The 20,163-nt window shown below is 52.4% G+C and overlaps 1 protein-coding gene across 7 annotated transcripts in view; it reads right to left on the reverse strand.

Annotated features, from left to right (window-relative positions):
• Anks6 (ankyrin repeat and sterile alpha motif domain containing 6) overlaps window positions 1-20,163 on the reverse strand; it is a 41,417-nt gene that overhangs the window by 17,609 nt on the left and 3,645 nt on the right. For all 7 annotated transcript variants that reach the window (XR_010066414.1, XR_010066413.1, XR_010066416.1 and 4 more), the window contains 8 exon segments: window positions 15,925-16,427; window positions 12,949-12,993; window positions 11,774-11,978; window positions 10,530-10,636; window positions 7,670-7,821; window positions 6,348-6,546; window positions 5,605-5,654; window positions 2,513-2,716 (listed from right to left, as the gene is read on the reverse strand). Coding sequence is in view for 3 of the 7 variants with exons in the window: in XM_063287917.1 (XP_063143987.1) it covers window positions 2,513-2,716; window positions 5,605-5,654; window positions 6,348-6,546; window positions 7,670-7,821; window positions 10,530-10,636; window positions 11,774-11,978; window positions 12,949-12,993; window positions 15,925-16,427 (1,465 nt within the window). In the remaining 4 variants the exon portion in view is untranslated.

The raw sequence follows: 20,163 nt of genomic DNA on the forward strand, positions 1-20,163 counted from the left end.
CTAAGGAAACCCCTTACGGAAAGCTGGGAAAGCCACAGTGTACCTCAGACAAGGCATGCAAGCTCACTCTAGCCACTGACTGTTGATCCACTGACTGACTCCTGCCGTCCTCTGCACTGTCCTCAGTCCTGGCCTGAGCACACTGGAAGCACTCAGAAGGAAGAAAGGCCACAACCGGCTGGATGGTGGCCTCAGACGGCAGGTGAGTGTCCTCAACCTATGAATACTGTCAAGGGCCACCACTCAGAGATACTTAGCAATGGTGTGCCTGTGCTAAGAACTTAAGGGGACAGAATCATAGAGCTGGAGAGACGGCTCAGAGGTTAGACACATTTGCTGCTCCTTCAGAGGACCCAGGTTTGGTTCCCGACACCCACATGGCGGCTCACGGTGGTCTGCAATTTTGGTTCCAGAGGATCTGATGTTCTTTTCTGGCCTGTGCAAACACTGTACACATGTGCAGGTAAAACACTCATAAACATACTAAAAATAAAATCTTCTAAAAAGAAAGAAAGGAGGGAGGGAGGGAGGGAGGGAGGAAGAGAGGGAAGAACAGAACAAGAACTTGCTTGGGTCACCTAGATGCTCCCTGAGTACACTCTCAGGCCTCCTTGGGACACAGGCAATTCTGACAAGAGAGACTGAAGAGCTGCAGCTACAACCCAGGGTGTGCCAAGAAGAGTCCACAGAAGTGTTATGTCCTTGGGAGAGATCCTCCTGCCTCTCCCATGAGCCTCTGCGGGACACAGCCCTACCCTCACATGCTTCAGCATACTTAGCACTGTAGAAAATATTCAGCCTGAGGTGAGCAGAGCAGTGAGGCCTCACCCCATCTCCCTCCTTCTTGGTGGCCTTCCCGGCTCCCAGAGCACACATTCGTCTCCTGGGTGCTCTGTGCCTGCTGTTCTATGCTCCACTAAGGAAGGGGTCAATGAGTATTTTCCGAGAGAATGGGACATGAGCACTGACATCCAGGCCCTTGGCATTAGTGACATTTTCTAGGAAAGGTAGCCATAGAAGGCATTGAGGGACGTCCTGCCTATCTGACTGTCCCACCTCACTTCACTTACCCAAGGTACCAGGATCCCATCTCTACCAGGACCTGAGAGTGCCCAGCCCTAGGATCAGTCCTGCCACACAGACGCAGTGGAAGTCCAGGTGTCTGCTGTCACTCAGCCACCAAAGCAGCAAGACCTGTCCTAAATCCTCATCTACAACCTACCCACTTACTCAACCACACTGAGGGCAGTCCACACACCCAAAGACACACACAAAGCTGGCAGCTCAGGGACCAGCCTGTCCTAAATCCTCATCTACAACCTACCCACTTACTCAACCACACTGAGGGCAGTCTACACACCCAAGGACACACACCAAGCTGGCAGCTCAGGGACCAGCCTGTCCTAAATCCTCATCTACAACCTACCCACTTACTCAACCACACTGAGGACAGTCTACACACCCAAAGACACAGACAAAGCTGGCAGCTCAGGAACCAGCCTGTCCTAAATCCTCATCTACAACCTACCCACTTACTCAACCACACTGAGGGCAGTCCACACACCCAAAGACACACACCACGCTGGCAGCTCAGGGACCAGCCAAAGGCTCCAGGTGAGAGATCTTACTGAGGTCAAAGGGACAGGTGTTTCCTCCCACAAAAGCACCAGGAGTACACACAGTGGCCCTCTAGTGTGTGTTCTTGATCACAGCCCTGAACAAGTCGAAGAGCCCCATTTCTGACCCACCCCCACCAGGCCAATGATAGACAATGATAAGTTATTTCCCAGGTCACCTCCCTGTCTGGGTCCTACGTCCCTGAAGCAGAGATGGGAGAGCTAGAGTGGGTCCTCAAACTGTGGTCCCCTGAGGGGACCCAGAGCTCTAGAGAGGACAGAGGGCCTTGCCTCCACACACGGTCCCTGCAACACTTTAACCTTCCACATTCTCAGTTCTTTGATAGGATTTAATTAGACTAAGGGACTGTACTGGCTGGTTTTGTGTGTCACCTTGACACAAGAAGTTATCACAGAGAAAGGAGCCTCAGTTGAGGAAACACCTTCCTGAGATCCAGCTGTAAGGCATTTTCTCAATTAGTGATCAACAGGGGAGACTCAGCCCAGTGTGGGTGGTGCCGTGCCTGGGCTGGAGGTCCTGGTCTGTAAGAAAGCAAGCTGAGCAATCCGGGAGAAGCAAACCAGTAAGTAATATCCCTCCACGGCCTCTGCATCAGCTCCTGCTTCCTGGCCTGCCTTGAGTTCCAGTCCTGACTTCCTTTGGTGATGAACAGCAACGTGAAAGTGTAAGCTGAATAAACCCTTTCCTCCCCAACTTGCTTCTTAGTCATGATGTTTGTGCAGGAGTAGGAACCCTGACTAAGACAAGGACATGGCTCACTTTAAAGAACAAAGCAGCTGCTGTGGCCCTGGGTCCTAGTGCCTGAGGCCCCTCTGCCAGCCACACACCCGGATCTCTGTGAGGAGTGTCACAGTCTAGCACCTGGATGACTTACACCGTCTGTGCCCACGCAGCCCACAGGGTGGGCCCTGCTGGCTCTTGGGGGCAGCACAGTCTTCATGGGGTCCGCCTTCCCATTGGGACACGTGCGGGACCTGTCGGAGCTCCACAGTTCGAAGCTGGACGGGGGCAGGAAGGGTGGGATGACGGCCTTCAGCTTGTCACTGGGGAGCCGGGGGAAGGGGGCTCCATTGCGCAGCTGAAACAGACAAGCCAGGATTAGAGGGGCCCAGAAGGCTCCCACACTGCAGAAGGCAGGCTCCCGGCACTGCAGATGATGGCGCCTCCCCACATTTCTCCACTGGCATCACAGGTGCTCTCCTCCCCGTGACCCAGTGCACTGTGGTAAGGTAAGGTGTGGATGGGGAGAGCAAACCAGAGAATAAGAGATGCTGAAGTAACGTACGTAGGATGGGCAGGAGGTAGGCATGGCTGGAGCCCAGGGGTACAGGAGGAGGTGCAGAGCCTCAAAACCAGTGTGTACCATGCTGGGATGAGCATAAGGAACAGAGGCTGGGGGCTCCAAGCCCAACCGCACTCCCTTCCTGCTCACCACACCCTAGCCATGCCTCCACCATGAACACTTCTTCAACTGTGACATAGTTCTATGCTGTGAATCTCTACTAGGGTCAGTATAAAATCCACACCACACTGACTGCTGGATGTCCACAGCAGCATTCCAATGTCCACATTTATTTTAACTAAGGAAAGGTTGAACATGGTGCCAGATGGTCCTCCATGGGGACAGACATCCCACGGCTAACCCTGCCTGGGGGTGGGCAGGCGAGGAGGCAGGCAGCTTTGTACCACTAGCTGCAAACGTCCACGCTGGGGCCAACAGCACTATGGGCCCACAGCCATCCACCATGGGACACTGAGTGGGGCCACTGGCGCCCTCTGCTGCACACCAGCAGTGGGACAGAAGAGTGCCAGGGCTGGAGGCAAGCCTCCCAGACTCCTTCCACAGGCTAAGCTGTTTCTCTGCCAGTCTGTAAATGGGCAAACTTCCTCTATCTGACAGGAGCTGGGTGAGAAACTCAAGGCAGCCAGCCCTCTGCAGATGGGCATTTCTGTGACCCTTCTGGACGCCAGTGACTTTCATATTCTTTGCCCGAGGAACAGCCAGGAAGCCGAGGAGACAAACAGTCTAAAGATGCTCGACAGAGCTGTGAAAATTACCAAGAGCTATAGACACCCCTCCCTGCATCCGTCCCATGGGTCTCTCTCCGGTGAAGTCATTCTGTGATGGACTGCCCCGTCACACGGCTATTAAACATGATGTGGCTAAACAAGGTTTTAATGACATGGAAAAGATCATGGGAAATTGTTAATAAATCAGGTACAACACTCTGCGGGGAAATTGTTCTCTGCAGCCCTGAGGAGGCTGGGTGAGCATGTGTACAGAGCTGAACGCCTAGGAAGTGCTGAGGTATTTGCCATTCTTAGTATAAATAACATGATTCCAAAATCTCCCATACTAAAACCGCTTAGGAAAAACCCACAGAGGATGAAAACGAAAAATGCCACCATATCACTCTGGACGTGTGATCTTGACCATCTTGGGGGCCCCTAATTACACCTGATGGAGGCAAAGTGTGGACAAAGGCAGAGACACTCTGCCTGGCAGCTCTGTACCTACCTACCCCGCCTAGGTGGGTAGGCCAGCTGCTCAGGTGCGCCTGTCCTTGACAATACTGCCCTCTGCTGGCCAGAATTAGGATCTCGGCACCAAGGTGCTCTAGTCAGGAGATTCCTGGGGCCAGAGAGCACCAAGCCCAGAGAGGTGAGGTAACACAGTCAAGGTCAGACAGCACAAGCTGAAGGTCTCCAGGGAGACAATCGCCCTTCAAAACCACCACTGTGATGATAGTCACCCCTGAGAAAGAGGCAGCTTTTCTGACAGGATCTACCTTCCCCTTCTCTTCAGCAATGACACAGCTGGTGTTTAATCGGGACCTGATCACCTGGACAGATTTCATGGGCCAGCCTTCTGCACACTGTGCTGTGCCCATGTGACTAGACTATAAACCGTCTGCCATGAGCAGAAGTGACACGTGGGGTCCTCTCCCTCCTCACTATACAAACTGAATGGTTTTCTTTCACATGACGTTCACTGTCACCACAGAGCCTCAGAGAGATCATAGATGGGAACCTCTAGAACCATAAGCTAAACAAACAAAACAACAACAACAAAAATGAAAAACCTTCCTTTTAAGTTGTACTCAAAGGGTTCTGTTTTGCAGTGGAGAATCTATCACAGGATATCATGACCAGAGCTATGAGAGCCCTCTTGCACTGTGAGGTAGCCTTGGGAACAAATGAGCAATAAGGAACTGAGGATAGAGGAACCTAGGCCTCCAACCCAGTGGAGTACCCTGCTGTTTTATTTATGCCACTGTGACTTCGGGGACCTTTTGATACTCTTAGTTTACCCTAATTCTAGGCTTACAGGTCAGGAAAATGAGGCCCTTTCTAGACAAGAAACACCCCTTCCTCCACCCCCCAACTTAACTGGATTGGTGAGTCTTCCTGTTAATGCTGGCTGCACATCAATCTCTCCCATTTAGTCCCTACAACATGTAGGCCAGGACTGAGATTCGGCACTAAGATCTGGTGATGTGGTTCCACTGGAATGGTGTTTTCTAGCATACAGTACACACGAGGGCCAGATACTGTGTGACTTAGCATGATGGATCCCCTTCATCCCAGCACTCAGGAGACAGAAGCAGCAAGATTAGAAGTTAAGTCACTCTTTGCTACACAGCAAGTGTGGGGCCACCTTGGGTTGTATGAGACCCCAGATGTTTACCAGGCTTCACTCGCAGTTCAGGGCTGGCATCTGCTATGATCCCTAGAAGCCAGTGCTTCATTTGATGGCACCCATTCTAACCATCCATCTCCCTGTGGCTACCACAGAGGCAGACGCTCACACCCTTCCTCCTCAGAATGAAGCAGCCAGGGACTGGCAGTCACACCGAGTCTAACAGAGTGGGCGGCCGTAACCAGCCCAGATCCCCTGTTCTGCTAAGGGACCACAGGCCAGGCACATCCTCTCTTGCCTTTCGTGCTTTGAGGCACCCCACTCACCATGGTCGTCAGTAACACATCGTCCTTCTCCCTTCTCGGGTTCCCAGGGCCTGCAAAACAAATGGAAAATTCCTGAAATGGCCCTCCCTGTGACCACAGCCTGCAGAGCGGCGCTGGGGGCCCCACATCCTGGAAATCCAGCTCTCCTGGGGGCTTAAATATTTAATAACAATCAGTGTTCAATACACTAATAGATGGAAGGCATTTAAAGTTCTCTCGGAGTATGTTTCCAGCCTCTGCCGTGCTGGGTCAGATAGCAGCACGCCCACTCAGTAGTCTGTCTCTAACGGTGCTTCCAAAGGGGTCGATCCAGGGTGGGATTCTGACTGCCCGAGGGATCTTATCAAATCCCTTCCAGTCTGGAAATCCTTCAGCAGGATGGCAAGGTCCTTCAGTCAACTCAGTGCCCTGGTGGTGTGAGGCTCGCCACGATACTGTGACAACTCACTGTTTTCAAGTCACTTCTGGTACCACAAGCCAGTCACGCTCGATGGTGAAGACTCCAACCATCAGAGGCCGTGCCTGGCCTGTGGTCCTTAGTAGGAAGTGAAGAACCAGGCCTCGGGGCTCCAGGGCTGGTTACTGCTGCCCACTCTACACTCAGCATGACGTGCGCCTACTTCTGGTGTCTTCCAGACCAGCCACTGGTCCTGTGTCTCATCTCATGGCCTACTAGAGTCCAGGAGGTGGAACCTGGGCCTTGGTGCCCCTGCTGGAACCCACCCTGGTGCAGCCCTTCTCACCACTGTCTTTGGCTGCATGGGCTGCTTCAGGTGGCCCAAGGTGGTTAGTCCTGTCCTGGGGGGGTGCCCGCATGGTGGAGTCCAGTGCCAGCTCAGGCTCGTCAGAGAAAGGCAAAGGTTGGTTGGCAGCCAGCCCGCGTGGCAGTGTCTGCATAAGTTTGAGTTTTCGGAACCTGTTGGACATCCGGCTCCACCAGGACTGTGTGGGAGGGAAGAGACAAAAGTCAACTGTAGCCAACAACAGGACGAGCCCAGGGATAAGCCCCATACAGCATCCCCCTTCCTGGGTGTAAGGCAGCCGCTGCCAAGCAGCCACAGCACCCTTCCCAAAGACCACACTGCTCGCCAAATCCTTCCAGCCTTTCCAGGCCAGCCCTCATCTCCTTGGTGCTGTAATGCAGAGAAAACATGGAGCAGGGCAAGGAGCTGGCTGCTTGGAGCCTAACCATGAGCGAGGGACAGGCAGAAGCCACAAGGGGCGGCTCTAAAAGCCTGCTTTCTCTCCCTCACGGCCTCCCTCCACCTGCATTAGAGAAGTCCAGGAGATGACATCTCTTAGATGACGAGAATCTAAGCTGCTGTGGCTATGGCCGGTCTTCTCCCAGGGCTGAGTGTAGAACCAGGCCTGGAGCCCAGCACTCCTCAGAGTTCCCATCAACACACGAGTGGTAAGATGGGGTCACAGCCTCAGGAGACAGCACTGTAAGACCAGCTTGGGCAAGTCACAGAGAAAGGCAGGCCAGAGCAGAATGACCCCAGAGGGAATTGGTACACAAGACAACGCAGGTGTCTGGCTCTTGGGAATAAAGTAAGTTTTTAAACAAGCAGGCCGGAGTGGGGCGAGGAAAGTGAGTGACAAGAGGGACTCTGGCACTTGCAGGAAGCAGCAGAAGACCGAGGGGACCCTGAGTGGCACAGTCAGATGGAGGGCATTACAAGTCATCTCAGTCTGTTTTCAGCTTCTCCAGAAGCAGCTCCTGTGCCGGGTCAGAGAGCCGCATCCCTCAGGTAAAACAGTCACTGACTCAGTGAGTGCCTGTGCGATCTGTCTAGCTCAGGACTATATCCTGAAGGGTTAAAAAAAAATGGGGTTCTATACCACTGTCTTGATTTCTGCCTTGTCTTAAAGTTGAGGGGTGCAATTCTAGGCCCCGAATTCTTGCAAAGCTGCTAATTCAGTCACCCCAGTCTCCTTAGGTCCCCTCCTTTCCTCTGAGCTCTCCAACTCCCCTGCCAGTCACACTGACATGCCCTCCCCACAGCCCTCCCCAAAACCAGTCCAGCCCTGAACAGGAAGCAACAGCCTCGCAGCCCTTTCAAACCTTCAGGCCTCCCTTGTCGTCGGGCAGCATGGGGATGCTCCAGGGTTGCCTGGCCTTCGAGTGGGGCAGGGGTGGACGGTGGCTGGGCCGACCACCTCGGTCCTTATTCACCTGCATGCACACAGACGCTAGCAGTCGAACAAGTTCAGTGTCTGTGGGCACAAAAGGCAATGCCTGACCTGTGAGTGCATCTTCCTGGCCCTAGGGAGAAGTCCGAGTCAACCCTCATCAGCCTTAGAACTTGGTCCTGCAACAACAGCAAGGCAGGCAGAACCCCGAGTCCCCAGTTCAACCTCTTCACTTCTCTCTATTTGATGTTCTTAGAGGCCCCCTCCCTTCCGGAAGGCAGGGTGTTGAAAGGCGTGAGATCGCAGCCAGACTACAGCAGTTCCTATTCTGTCTCTGTCCCACCCTACATAATGGCAGGTCAATTACAGTCCCTCTGTAAGGTTCACAAGGAGCTAGCATTAACCCCAGCCCATAAATGTGTCTTGAGGATTTCAAGAGGATTCCTCGGGAGCTCAAGGTACTGGCACTCAGTATGTGCTTAAGAGTGTTTTAAATCACATTAGCTCTTCCTGCAAGCGCCCAGGGCAAACCTGTGAAAATGGTTCGCTAGTCTCTTGACCCAGAAAACCCTAAGAAATCATGCAAATCAAGAGGTTCAGGTCTTCATGCTCACTTTAATTACACTTGTGAAACTGCCGGGGCCATCAGAGGTATGCATATCTGAAAAGCCACCAGGCACCCCGAGGATGTCGCTAAAGAATCAGCGTGTGCCATTTCTGTGGTATAATGGGGGAGCTGGTAGGAGTGCCCAGGGCAAATGGTAAGGCTGGGCACTGTACTTATGGCCAAAACAGTGCTCATTTTTCCTATATGTGCTTAAAGGCTCAGAGGGTGATGCCAAACTTAAGGTTTAGATGTGGATTCTCCATCACTGAACATCTCCAGGTAACCAAGCTCCCACAAGGCGCAGCTGAAGCTCTTGGGGTCAGGTTAACCCACGGGCGTTTGCCCGTGCCTCTCTGAGACGACCTCACTGAAAAGGAACGCACTGTCTCTGAAGAGGAGGCCGCACTGAAGCAAACCACATTACAGGGGAAACTGCACTTTTGGCACTGGAAAAAAACCTCACCATAAAATAAATGCAAATAAAAAATGTTTTAAATGTGCTATTAGTTACTGTGAACTCTACTAGGCTGTTTAGAAAGCGTGTTGGACAAGACTGGGAAGATCTCAGAGATCCTGGGTTTGGGAAGGCACCATGTGCAGTGGGGATTCATGGGTCAGATCCCCACAGGGGACACCTGGATTCACCTGAAACCCCTCTACCTGTCCGTATGTTCAATGCCTTTAGGATAAGGCAGTAAACAGAAAAGGCAGAGAAAGCCCCAACTCTAAGCATTCAATAGTAGGCAGGTCTCTGCAGTAAATTTTTGGATAAAAGTTTTACTTAAAAACCAAGGGGCTGGAAAGACGGCTCGGCAGTTAAGAGTGTTAACTGCTGGGTTCAGTTCCACACCCATTCTTAGTGCTTCAGAGATTTTTTTTTTTATCCCCATCCCATACCCACTTTAGAGATTTTTTTTTTTTTATGGTTAGAAAAAATGTTTATAGAGTGGCTTGCCTGTATGTACAAGCTGTACGTCACATACATGCAGTACCCATGAAGGCCAGATAGAACACTGGATCTCCTGAAACAGGAGCTACAGCCTGATACGAACTGCCCTGTAGGTGCTGGGAACTGAACCCGGCAGTTAACAGTGACTTTAAACTCAGCATCCACAATCCCAGTAGACAGGAGGCTGAGTTTAAAGTCAGCCTCAACAATACAGTGAGACCCTGTCTTGGGGAAAAAGGGAGGAGGAGGGGGAGGAGGAAAGGGAGGAGGAAGAGAATAGGAGGAGGGAGGAGAGTAGGAGGAGGGGGCAAAGGAATAGGAGGGGGAAGAAGGAGGAGGGAAAGGAGGAGAGGAAGAGGAGGGAAGGAGGAAGGCAGGGGAGGAGGGGAGGAGGAAGGGAGGGGAGTAGGAAGAAGAGGGGAGAAGGAAGAGGGTAGGAGGAGGAAGGAGAGTAGGAAGGGGAAAGGAGGAGGGGAGAGGAAGGAGGAGAGGAGGAGGAAGAAGGGAGAAATGGAGGAGGGGAGGGGGAAAGGAAGAGGCCAGGGTGTGCAGATGTTCAGAGGGCAACAGCACCTGCTACCAAGCCTGGCAAGCAGAGCACAGTGCCCAAACCCACATGGTGGAGGAAGAAAACGTCTACAAGCCATCCCCTGACCTCATTTACACCATGCCATGTACAAAGCAAATGTACAGAATCTCCATTCTCACAACATGGGGCTGGGAATCCAGCCCAGGCTCAAAGCCCATGTATGACTCAGGAGGCCTCTGAACTCCTCCATCTCTAGACTGAACCTCTAGGGTAATCAAGAGAGTGATATGTCAGAGATGCAGCCCCTTTTTGGAGGCCCTGGACCTTAGGAAAAGGGCCAGTCAGAGCAGGGGAGGCATGGAGGGGGACAGCAGGGCCAACAACCACCAGAGAAGAATGGGCCTCCTTCTCCACTCAGCTTTCCCTGTCACAGGCCCTTGATGTTTCCTGCAAAGTCACTTAGTATCTCTGACTGTGACCACAGGATGGTTCTAGGTCCTGACGGCCTGCAAAGTCGCATGCCCTTGTCTGCCCTGTCTCTCCAACTCTGGGATTGCTAGTGCTGGAAGAAGGCTAGCGTAGAGACCCAAAAGCGTGGTGTGGGCCCTTGATCCCTGAGACAGACTTCTAAGAATCAGCACAGACTCCACAGTGAAGGGAGGCGGGCTCCGGTGCCCGGGGGAGGAAGGGTATGGAGGCTGACTCACCAGGATCATTCAGCAGCATTACCAGGTCGAAGGCCGTGTATCCGTTTTTGGCTCGAAGAGTAACATCAGCCCCTTGATTTAGCAGATACTTTACAATTTCTTTATTTCTGGGGAGCAAAGAGGCACGCAGTTAGACTCCTTACTCTCATGTGGGGATTGATCACCCTACAGCCCATATGCAAAGGCTTGGTCACAGGAAGGCGCTGTGGGCTATCAGAGGGGGGCCTTACAGAGGTCGCTGTGTATGTGCCCTCAGGGCGGGTTAGGGGCCTCTGGCTCTGCCTCCTGGATTAAGCACTTTCTTAGACACTTGCCCTCTGCCCATGCCGTGGATACTTTCCCCAGAGGTTGGAAGCCTCAGGACTGCTCTATCTCGAATAGCAACCTGCAGAACCATGAGCCAAACTAAACCTTTTCTTTATAAATTAACCGCCTTGGGCATTTTGTTAAGAGTGACAGAAAACTGGCTAATCCAGCAAGTGACAGGGAAAAGTGTGGCTATGTTCCCGGACAACAAGGCTGCCAACATTAACCGGGGCACACAGCCTTCCAGTGTTTAAGTGGGACGTGGCCCATCACACCCTGTCACTCAGCAGGTCAGGGGCGAATGTGCTTCCCATCAGTCCTACTGTTCCTCCCTAATGACAATACAATCCCAGAGCAAAGCGCTCAGCCACCACACCTACCTGTCCACAGAACTTTCTGGCAGGGTCAAGGATCTGAGGCTCATCGGATAAGAGAACCGATACAGGAGTGTGACATGGTTGGCTGAACCAGGCAAGGGGAGACCCAGAGGGGCCTGCAGAAGTGACAGCCCACTTAGCTGGGATGATCACATTACTTTAAAGGGGAAGGTCAAGATGACCGCCAGTGTGAGCTCATGAAAGCCCAGGTATTTGTGGCCACTGCTCAGATCATGGAAGGGATGCTTAATGGAGGTCTCTGATCCATCATGTGAAAATGCCAAATGACCAATCATGGTTAAGCTGGAAACAAACGGGAAATTAATCTTTCTGCCTAACGTGCACCCGCTGTATGGGTTTATACAGCCAGGGCAGGGTGGCGTGTGCCCTGGATAAGACAGAGGCTGGCCGAATGGAGCCCACGTTCATTCTATCTTTTTGCAGGCCTCAATGTCCTCACAGCCCTGGGCTGGCTACAGGTGGCATCCTGGGTCAGAACACCCCAGGCCCCAGCCAGAGCACTTGCTTGGCCTCATGCGGAAGGGGGTGGGAGACACAGACCCATGGTAGGTGGCCTGCATGAGGGCCGTCCAGCCATGCACGCTGTCCTGCTTGTTCATGTCTGCATGCTTCTCTACCAGCAGCTGTACCAGGGGCAACTGTCCCGTGACAGCAGCCAGCATCAGTGGGGTCGCCCCGTCCCCGTTGACCAGGTTCACGTGGTTGGGGTCTTCGTCAGCAATCTCCTTGACCAGCTGGAAGTTTCCTGCAAACGGCAGGAGTCCAGGTGATGCACAGCCCCTGGCACCACAAGATCATTTATTCAGTTGTCTCTCGTGATGAACAATGGCTCACTCTGCCTCTGCTATGGTCACGGGGCCAGTAAGGTGGGTCAGAAGGAGCCCTACTCAGATCCCTCTACCTATGACAGATGGATGAACAAACACAGGTGCTATCTGTGTCTCAGAGAGTAGGGAGAGTGAGGAAGGGCCACAGGACTGAAGAGAGAAAATAAGGGTCTAGATGGTGAACGGGAATCCAGGAGGGCTGCCCGAAGGTGGTGTCTGCATCAAGAGGAAATCCTGGAGCTTGGGAGATGTATGGGTAAAAGTGCTACCCATGAAAGCTTTAGGACTTGAGTTTGAATCTCCAGATCCCACATGAAAGACAGACATGGCATGTAGTGTAGGTGTCTATAATCTGAGCGTTCCTACAGGTGGGTAGGAGACAGGAGAATAAATACCAGCAGCTTGCTGGCCTGGCTCTGGGTGGACGGTAAGAAAAGAAGGTGAGCAATGGTGAACCTGACCTCTGACCTCCGCATGATGGAGTGCCACACAAGTGCCTCTTCCTCCCCCTCCCCACCCCCCCACACACATGCACGCACACAGGCAGGTGGAAACTCTGGGCTAAAGAGTCTTTCAGTCATAACAAAACTGGGGCTCGCAGAAAGAGCCAGGTACATCTAGCTGGTGGGATGGTAGGGACTGGGAGAGTGCTCTAGAGCCTGTGCACAGAACACTAATAAATTACAGGCCTCCGGGGCCCACCCTCCCCGGTGAGAGTAAATTATAACATCACAGAAGTTAAAAAAATATTTTTAAATAAAAGCGAACAACAAAACCACATTTCTTTATCGGATTCCTTGTGCCGGTGGTGAATCGGTGAGACAGGCAGGCTGGAGGGAGGGTGGGGCTTGGGCTCGGCAACATCCAGAAGCTCTCTGAAGCACTTACCCATCTTCAGGGCGTGGAAAATATCAGGTCGCCTCTTCTCCTCATCTGGGTAAACAGAGATTTCCAGAATCAACCAAGGAGAAGTTTTAACAGAACTCTAAAGCCACAGGGGGTCAGAGCGCAGGCTAGCTTTAAAAATCATGGGGCAGAAGCTGGGAGCAGGGGACTATGTGACAGCCCTCCTGGGTAGCTGTCACCTCAGACTTCTGCAAACATTGTGGGGTGTATTTACCTAGGTTAATCAAAAGTATGGCCTTGGAAAAAGTTCACTCTATAAAAATTTGAAAAAGAAACTTCTAAAATCTAACTACAATGAGCTAAGTATGAGGTCAGAGAACCCTGTGACACTGAACCACTGAGCTCTGGAAGTAATGACTGTGGCCCCCAGAAAAGCCAACGACATCTGTCCTTTCCTTCCAGACACTAAGGACTTGAGTGGGGTGCCCTACCAGTCTGTGGACTACTGTCTAGCCAACCGTCCATCAGACATGTTCACACTGGCTCTGACCCTTGACCTGGTGCTGTGACTCCACGCCCACCAGTGCACGCCCCTCCCTCCCTCCACAGGCTCATACCACACTTGGCCCAGCAGCTGCCCACAATCAGACCTTCCCTAAAGCCAGTCAGCATGCTGGGCTTCACGGGCAGGACTCCTGCACCTTCCTGAACGCCATGAGGGACACCTCTGGCTCTGGGCTGCCTGGGAGGAGCAGTGAGTGACCTCCATGTGAGCTAGCATGCATGTTTCTAGACAGGCTGTCCCATTAACATCAGCATCTGTGCCACGGAGTTGTCCCAAGGAGCAGCAGGTGGCGTAGGAAGGAGGTGCTTCAGAAAGATGGAGCCTATAGAGTACCACTGTGCTAACTGGCCCAGCAGCCACCCCAGCCAAGCTGCATGGAGTAACTCCGTGACTCTCAATATCAAGAACAGCAGGGCCACAGAACAACAGGGCTAATTTTGCCTGTGAAATATCATGACACCACACTGTAGTCACCCAAAAAGCACCTCTGGGGGCTGGAGAGGTTAAGCAGTTGAGCACTGGTTACTTTCCCAGAGGACCCAGAGGTACACAAGGACCCACATGGTAACATGGTGCAGGGGATCTGGTGCCCTCTTCTGGCTTCCTAGGGCACCAGGCACACATGCAGTACAATGATATTCATGTAGGCAATACACCATATGCATAAAATAAAATTTGTAAAACTGTAAGTGCCTTTAATTGCTTACAAGCTTGGTTTGCTGGGCCCAGGGCTTTCTGAGAGACAGGAATGTCACCACTCTTACTGCTGGATGCTAAGCAGTCACCTGGTACACTGAGTCACTGTCAGTGCAGCCTGGCTCCTGAGGCTGGGGCAGCTGATAAGCCACTGCCCGGTGGGGACTTTCTTCACTCTGGGCTTTAGTGGTGTTGTCCAGGGACTCCACCATATCCCAAGGATAGGAGACCTGCCCCAATCTCCACACAGCAGGAAGACAGAAGAATGTCACAGTCCCTGGGCAGCTTTGGTTGGAGTGAGAAAGAACACGGAAAGGCCAAGGTCTTGTGCAGGTGGATTTCCTGCATTTCCAGGGAAGAATGGTGTGTGTGTGTGTGTGTGTGTGTGTGTGTGTGTGTGTGTGTGTACTGCTAATGACTTAAGAACCTTTGTAATAACAGTCAATCGTGCAGCTTTCACAACTGTGGTGGCCCTCCCAGTGGTTAGGACACTTGCTGGATTTCTGAGGTCCACTCATGGTTACCTTCCCTGGACCTCCATCCCTGCCATTTCACAATGCTGGACACGGCCACTCTGGCTCTCTTCATCTCGTTCTCTCACAGCACTAACCTCTCGCGCACGGTCATTTATTTCCTATTTATGACTTGCCTTCCCTGACCAAGGCCACTGTCCTCCATTGTGGGGATCTGGGTCTCAACTGTTTGCTGAAAAGTGTTGGGTGCTTTGAAGGGTGCCCGGAACCCAGCAGGCACCCCACGAACACTAGCAAAGGAACTGGACTTCCATTGCTGGGAGCTACACACCTGGCACTGGGACAGATACTTCAAAGTACAGCTGCCAAGACCCTGGCAACAGAAACGTATCTCTACTTCATGAGACCAGATGCTAGGATTCCCAGGAAGCCACAGCCGTGCTAGTGGTCACATGGCCTGAGTGGGCAAAGTGAGGCTCAAGCCAACTGTAGCCTGCTTTGCTGGGGCCCAGGCCGTGTGCAACACTGTAGAGCACAGGTTCCAAAATGCACCGTGCTATGTAACCACTTCACGAAGAGCAGCCACCCCTAAGACCAGCAGCAAAGAAACGTGTCAACTGCCAGAGAAACCCAAACTCGGAAGGGACCTACTGCACACTCGCTATGAGTGAACTGGTCCTTAGGGACTGAAGGCCAGCACCTTCCAGAACAAACCTAGGCTTGCGACCAACCTGTCCCGAGTTTATCTCTGCGCTCAGCACAGGGCCACACCCACTCATTTACATTCTAAATATGGCCGCTTTCACTCTAGCAAGGGTCAATAACAATCACTGCGTCAGCACCTACATAGCCCAGGAAGCCTAAATATTCATTATCTGTCCTTTTACAGAGAAAACTATGCTCGTCTCTGTTCTAGAAGGATCCTAGGACCACATACATCAGAGTCAGTTGAGAGAGGAAAGTCAGTAGGGAGGAAAGGCCTCACCTTACAAGTTCATAGGCGCTATTTACCCCAGAGTACCTGGTCATGTTAGCAAATGTGTGTAGCCAGCACTCATGGGGACTCTATAGCTCAAAGCTCATGGCCTTCATGTCAAGACTCCTGCACACTTTTTTGGTTTGGCAAACCTTGGCTTGTGCAACCTAAACAATTCTCTACGAGACCGTGGCAGGGACCAGGGTGGTGGGGAGGTTGAGTTTTGGGGGGAGTGATGGATGATGGGAGGGTGGGGGTAGGAAGAAGAGAGTGGGGGAGGCAGTGGCAGGGAAGTGAGGTGGTCTGACCTGTTTTCGGCCTGACAGTGGTCAGTGGGTCCAGGTAATCAGCTAGATCCCTGTGTTTTCGGTCAAGGGCAACCTCGAAGGCTGTCTTCTCCAGCACGCCGAGGTGGTCGGGGTTGGCTCCCTTCTCGACCAGCTGCTGCACCACACTGAGCTTCCCGAGGAGGGCTGCCAGCATCAGAGGGCTCCAGCCCACAGTCCGGGCTGTGTGGTTGGGGTCCGCACCCCACTCCATCAGCAGGCGTACGACGGCCTCATGCCCATGCTGGACGGCAGCCATCAGGGCTGTGATGCCCAGCAGTTCGTCCCTGCTGCCTCCCGATGCTGTTGACTCTCCAGAAGGGTTACGATGGTCCACAGTGGCGCCTGCCTCGAGCAGCAGTTTCACCACACCCAGGTGGCCCCCTCGGGAAGCCACAGTGAGCACACTGGCACCCAGCCGATTCTGAGCGTTGACATCAGCTCCATGATCCAAAAGGAGGTGTGCCACGCTCGCATGCCCACACCTGCCGGAAAGATGGCGTCCGGTGACAATAAACAGAAAACACTGACAAGCCAACAGCTCTAGTAACCCTCGCTATGTCAACTACTGCAGGCACAGAGGCTGTTCAGAAGGAACAATCTCGGCCTGGTGTCAGGTACCAGGCTGGCCCCGAGTAACCATCCTCATCTGATGAGAGAAGCCATGACCAGGTTGGAACCTGGTCTCTCCTCCACGTGATGTTGAGCAAGAATTTGTTTGTGCCTTCACTTCCTGATCTGTAAAATGGGGCTATAACCATACCCCCGTGAGGGGTTAACTGAGGCTTACTGAGCATATATACAAAGTAAGTAGGCACTCAGTGTCAGCTATGCTAATCACCATGCCTTTTCCATTCTACAACCTGCCACGCCCAGCTGCCTGACTAAGGGTCATCTGGGATAAAACATGGCTGGGCCTGCAGATGCGCACCCTTAATCCCAGCACTCAGGAGGCAGGGGCAGGAGGAGCTCTATGAGTCTGCCCACAGTTAGACCCCTGACACCCAAACCTGAAAGAAAAGAAACCCAATTCCAAGTCAGTAAAATGTTTGCCTGGCAATCATAATAAGGAGGATTTGGGAAGCTACTTTAAAATGCCAAGCACAGGAAGGCAGAGACAGGGGCATCCCTCAAACAAGCTGACCAGCTAGACTACATCAGCAAGCTCTGGGCTCAACTGAGGCCCTGCCTCAATGAATCCTGTGGAGAGTAATCAAGGAAAACTCCTTACACAGGCCTCAAGTCACCACACGTGTGTTCACACGTGTACCCATATACACGTAAACATGCACATGTGTGTACACACACTGACGATAAACAGACATGGCAGTGCGCATATACAATCCCAGCAGCGGAGGTGTTAAAACGAGTGGATCGATGTAACCTGCTTGCCTGCTTTCCATGTTCCAGACCCACGAGAACCTAGATTTGATGCCCAGTACCTACATAGTGGATCACAGCCACCCCAATTCTATCTCTAGGGTCTTCTGAATGCAGTGGGTACGAGACATCATATATGTGTGCACACAGATGCAGGCAAAACAGCATACACATAAAACAGAAGAAGTTAATTTAAAATTTAAACACACACACACACACACACACACACACACACACACACACACACTGAGGTCTGAATCCATCGGCCGATACCACCCCACCCCCAAGTCCCTCTAAGTTTTCGGTACTCTGAGTTGTGGCCTGCTAGGCTGTCTCTGCCAGTGCTCTGATTCACTCATAGGCAAGGCCCTTGTGGTGATTCATTTTTACCCTCCTCAGCCCCCACCTTCCCAGTACATCCCAGCAAGGCGCTGCCCTGGGCAAAAGGACTCTGGCACCTCCACGGAGGCCTACTGCCACCTGCTGGCAGGAATGTTCCCTGCAGGTGGCTATGAACCTGGCTCATATAGATGGGTCTTTCTCAAAGAAGCTCCAGTTATGGCTGTATTAGGGTCCAAAGAAGACAGACAGATGGGCTCCTGCCAACTCCCTGACTCCAGGAGGACAGATGCTGCTTCTCAGTGGGCAGACTTATGTTTTGAGGTGTTGTGAGGTCTCAGAGTGGAGAGTGTCCAAGCTAGAGAAGGTTCCTCCTGGCTAAGAGGAAACAAAGACAAACCCAGGGAAGAGAGTGTTAGAAGACCGCAGGGCAGTGGTCAGCTTGGAGGCCGAGTTGTTGCTCAGCCCTTCGTTTTGGAAGTGGATTTTGTGCCTCAGCTAAAGCTAGGGGCTTCCTCCCTGTGAAGGAGGCAGGCCCAGGGCTGAACTCTGGTCTGAGGCACCAGCTGAACATAAAATACCTTCTGGGCTGTGAACCTTGACACACCAGGCTGCCTCCTGCAGGGTGCAAATGAGAACTTGGTGACCTGGGCCCCCAGTCCAAGGCAGGATGGGGGCCTCTTCTCCAGAGCAGAGAAGTGAGTCTGAGGAAACACTGCCGGCAGAAATTGCCAATTCAAGGTCTTCCCTTCTGCCCATCCTCCAGGCAGCCCACAGACCTAAACCTCAAGGTCCCTCCCACCTGCCCAGAGTCAGGAGGGGTGGCCTGCACTGCTCATATTTCCCAGCCCCTTCCGCACCTTCCTGCCCTCCTTCCATGCACTCCGCCATGAGTGTGACTCCCACTCTTCTACCTTTCGGTCCTACCAAGCAAAGTGCTGAGCCTCTGAGCTGCTCAGGGCCTCAGGGTCGGCTCCCATCTTGCCAACTCTGAGCAGTTTCCTGGGCTCCCTTCCAAGGATCCCCCAGTCTGCAGCTTCCCTCTGTCTAAACCTGAACCCTCTTCCAAACACTGTTTCTTGCCTACCTGATTGTGGCTAAAGACAGGGTTAGGGAACGTCCCTGGCCACTAACACGAGAGATGGCCCGTGTTCGAGTTCAGTATATTCTGCCTCATGAATTAAGACACGGATGCACGGCACTGATGACAGGGGAGGGGAGACAGAAAGGAACCAGGAGTTGCTTCGGCCTCCCCTGCAGTAGAGTTGAGTTAAAAAGCTCCCATCGGTTTGGGGAGCACAAAATAAACTCTAGTGTAATCTCTAACTGCAGATTACAGGGTACTTTCGGATTCTTATCTCATCTGAAATCCCGGAGATGTACACAGTGCCTCCCACTTCACAGATAAGGAGGCAGCAGAGTGGAGCAGAGAGCAATTAATCTCAATTTGAAAGTGACAGGATCCAAACCAGCCCCAAGCATTTCAAATTGCAGCTCCCCCAGCCTGCCCCGTTCCGACAGAGGAAGCAACGGGCTGGATTCGAGCAGAAATACTGAATTTTGCAATGTTTTCTGAACTCTCAGGTAGCTCCAGAGAGCATTCAATTAGGCTGAAAAATATAAAATGATCCAACGGAGCCCAAGATAATTTTGCTGGAATTCATTTTCTAATAGGTAATTACTGGAAATGGGGCTGCTGGGGGCTTCTGAGCAGGTGCTGAGGCTGCCAATTAATTTCAGCAATTAACACCTGTGCTTTAAGGGCTGGCACACGAGCCTGCCACTCAGAGCACCTGGCACGAGTCGGGTAAAGGCAGAAGTGGATGGAAGCTGTCCCCTGCTCAGAATCACTATCAGGTCCCAAAGGGGATTGTCAGTTGCTGGACTCACAGCTCTTGAGCCACCCATCAGTCTGAGTGTGAATCCTACTCTGTCACTCAACTAGGTTATGTAACTTCTCTGTACCTCAACTCCTTGTCTCTAAATGGAGGACAGCAATGAAACATACTTCCTAAGGTTTGGGGTAGACTGAAGGCGTGAATCCATCTAAAGCAGTAAGCACAATGCCAGACACAAAATAGGTGCTCAAGAAAGGTCACTGCTAGCCAGACCCAATGATGGGGACTGGGCAGATGTAGGGCAATTAGACCTGCTTGAGCTGCATGGCAAGTCCAAGGACAGCTTGGGCAATTCAGTGAGACTTGCTTTAAAAAGACAGCCGAGGTGGTAACTTTGTGGTAGCACGCTTGCCTGACACATACAGGTCCTGAGTTCAATCCCCGCTCCTGGGGAGAGGGCAAAAAGAATAATCTATTAGCCTCCACGTGGACCAGACAGCAGACAGCTCAGAGTGTCTCAACTCCAGTGCAGTGGAGTTTCCGGTGAGCAGACTTAAAACGTGCCCAGGCCCTGGCAAACAGGCAAGAGTGAATTCTTGTCCTCTCCTCGAAGAGGTACCGTCTACCTTGGTCTTGTAGAACAGTAAGGTGTGTGTCATACTAA

This window comes from Rattus norvegicus, chromosome 5 (genome assembly GCF_036323735.1).
Source record: "Rattus norvegicus strain BN/NHsdMcwi chromosome 5, GRCr8, whole genome shotgun sequence".
In the NCBI taxonomy this organism is placed as follows: Eukaryota; Metazoa; Chordata; class Mammalia; order Rodentia; family Muridae; genus Rattus; species Rattus norvegicus.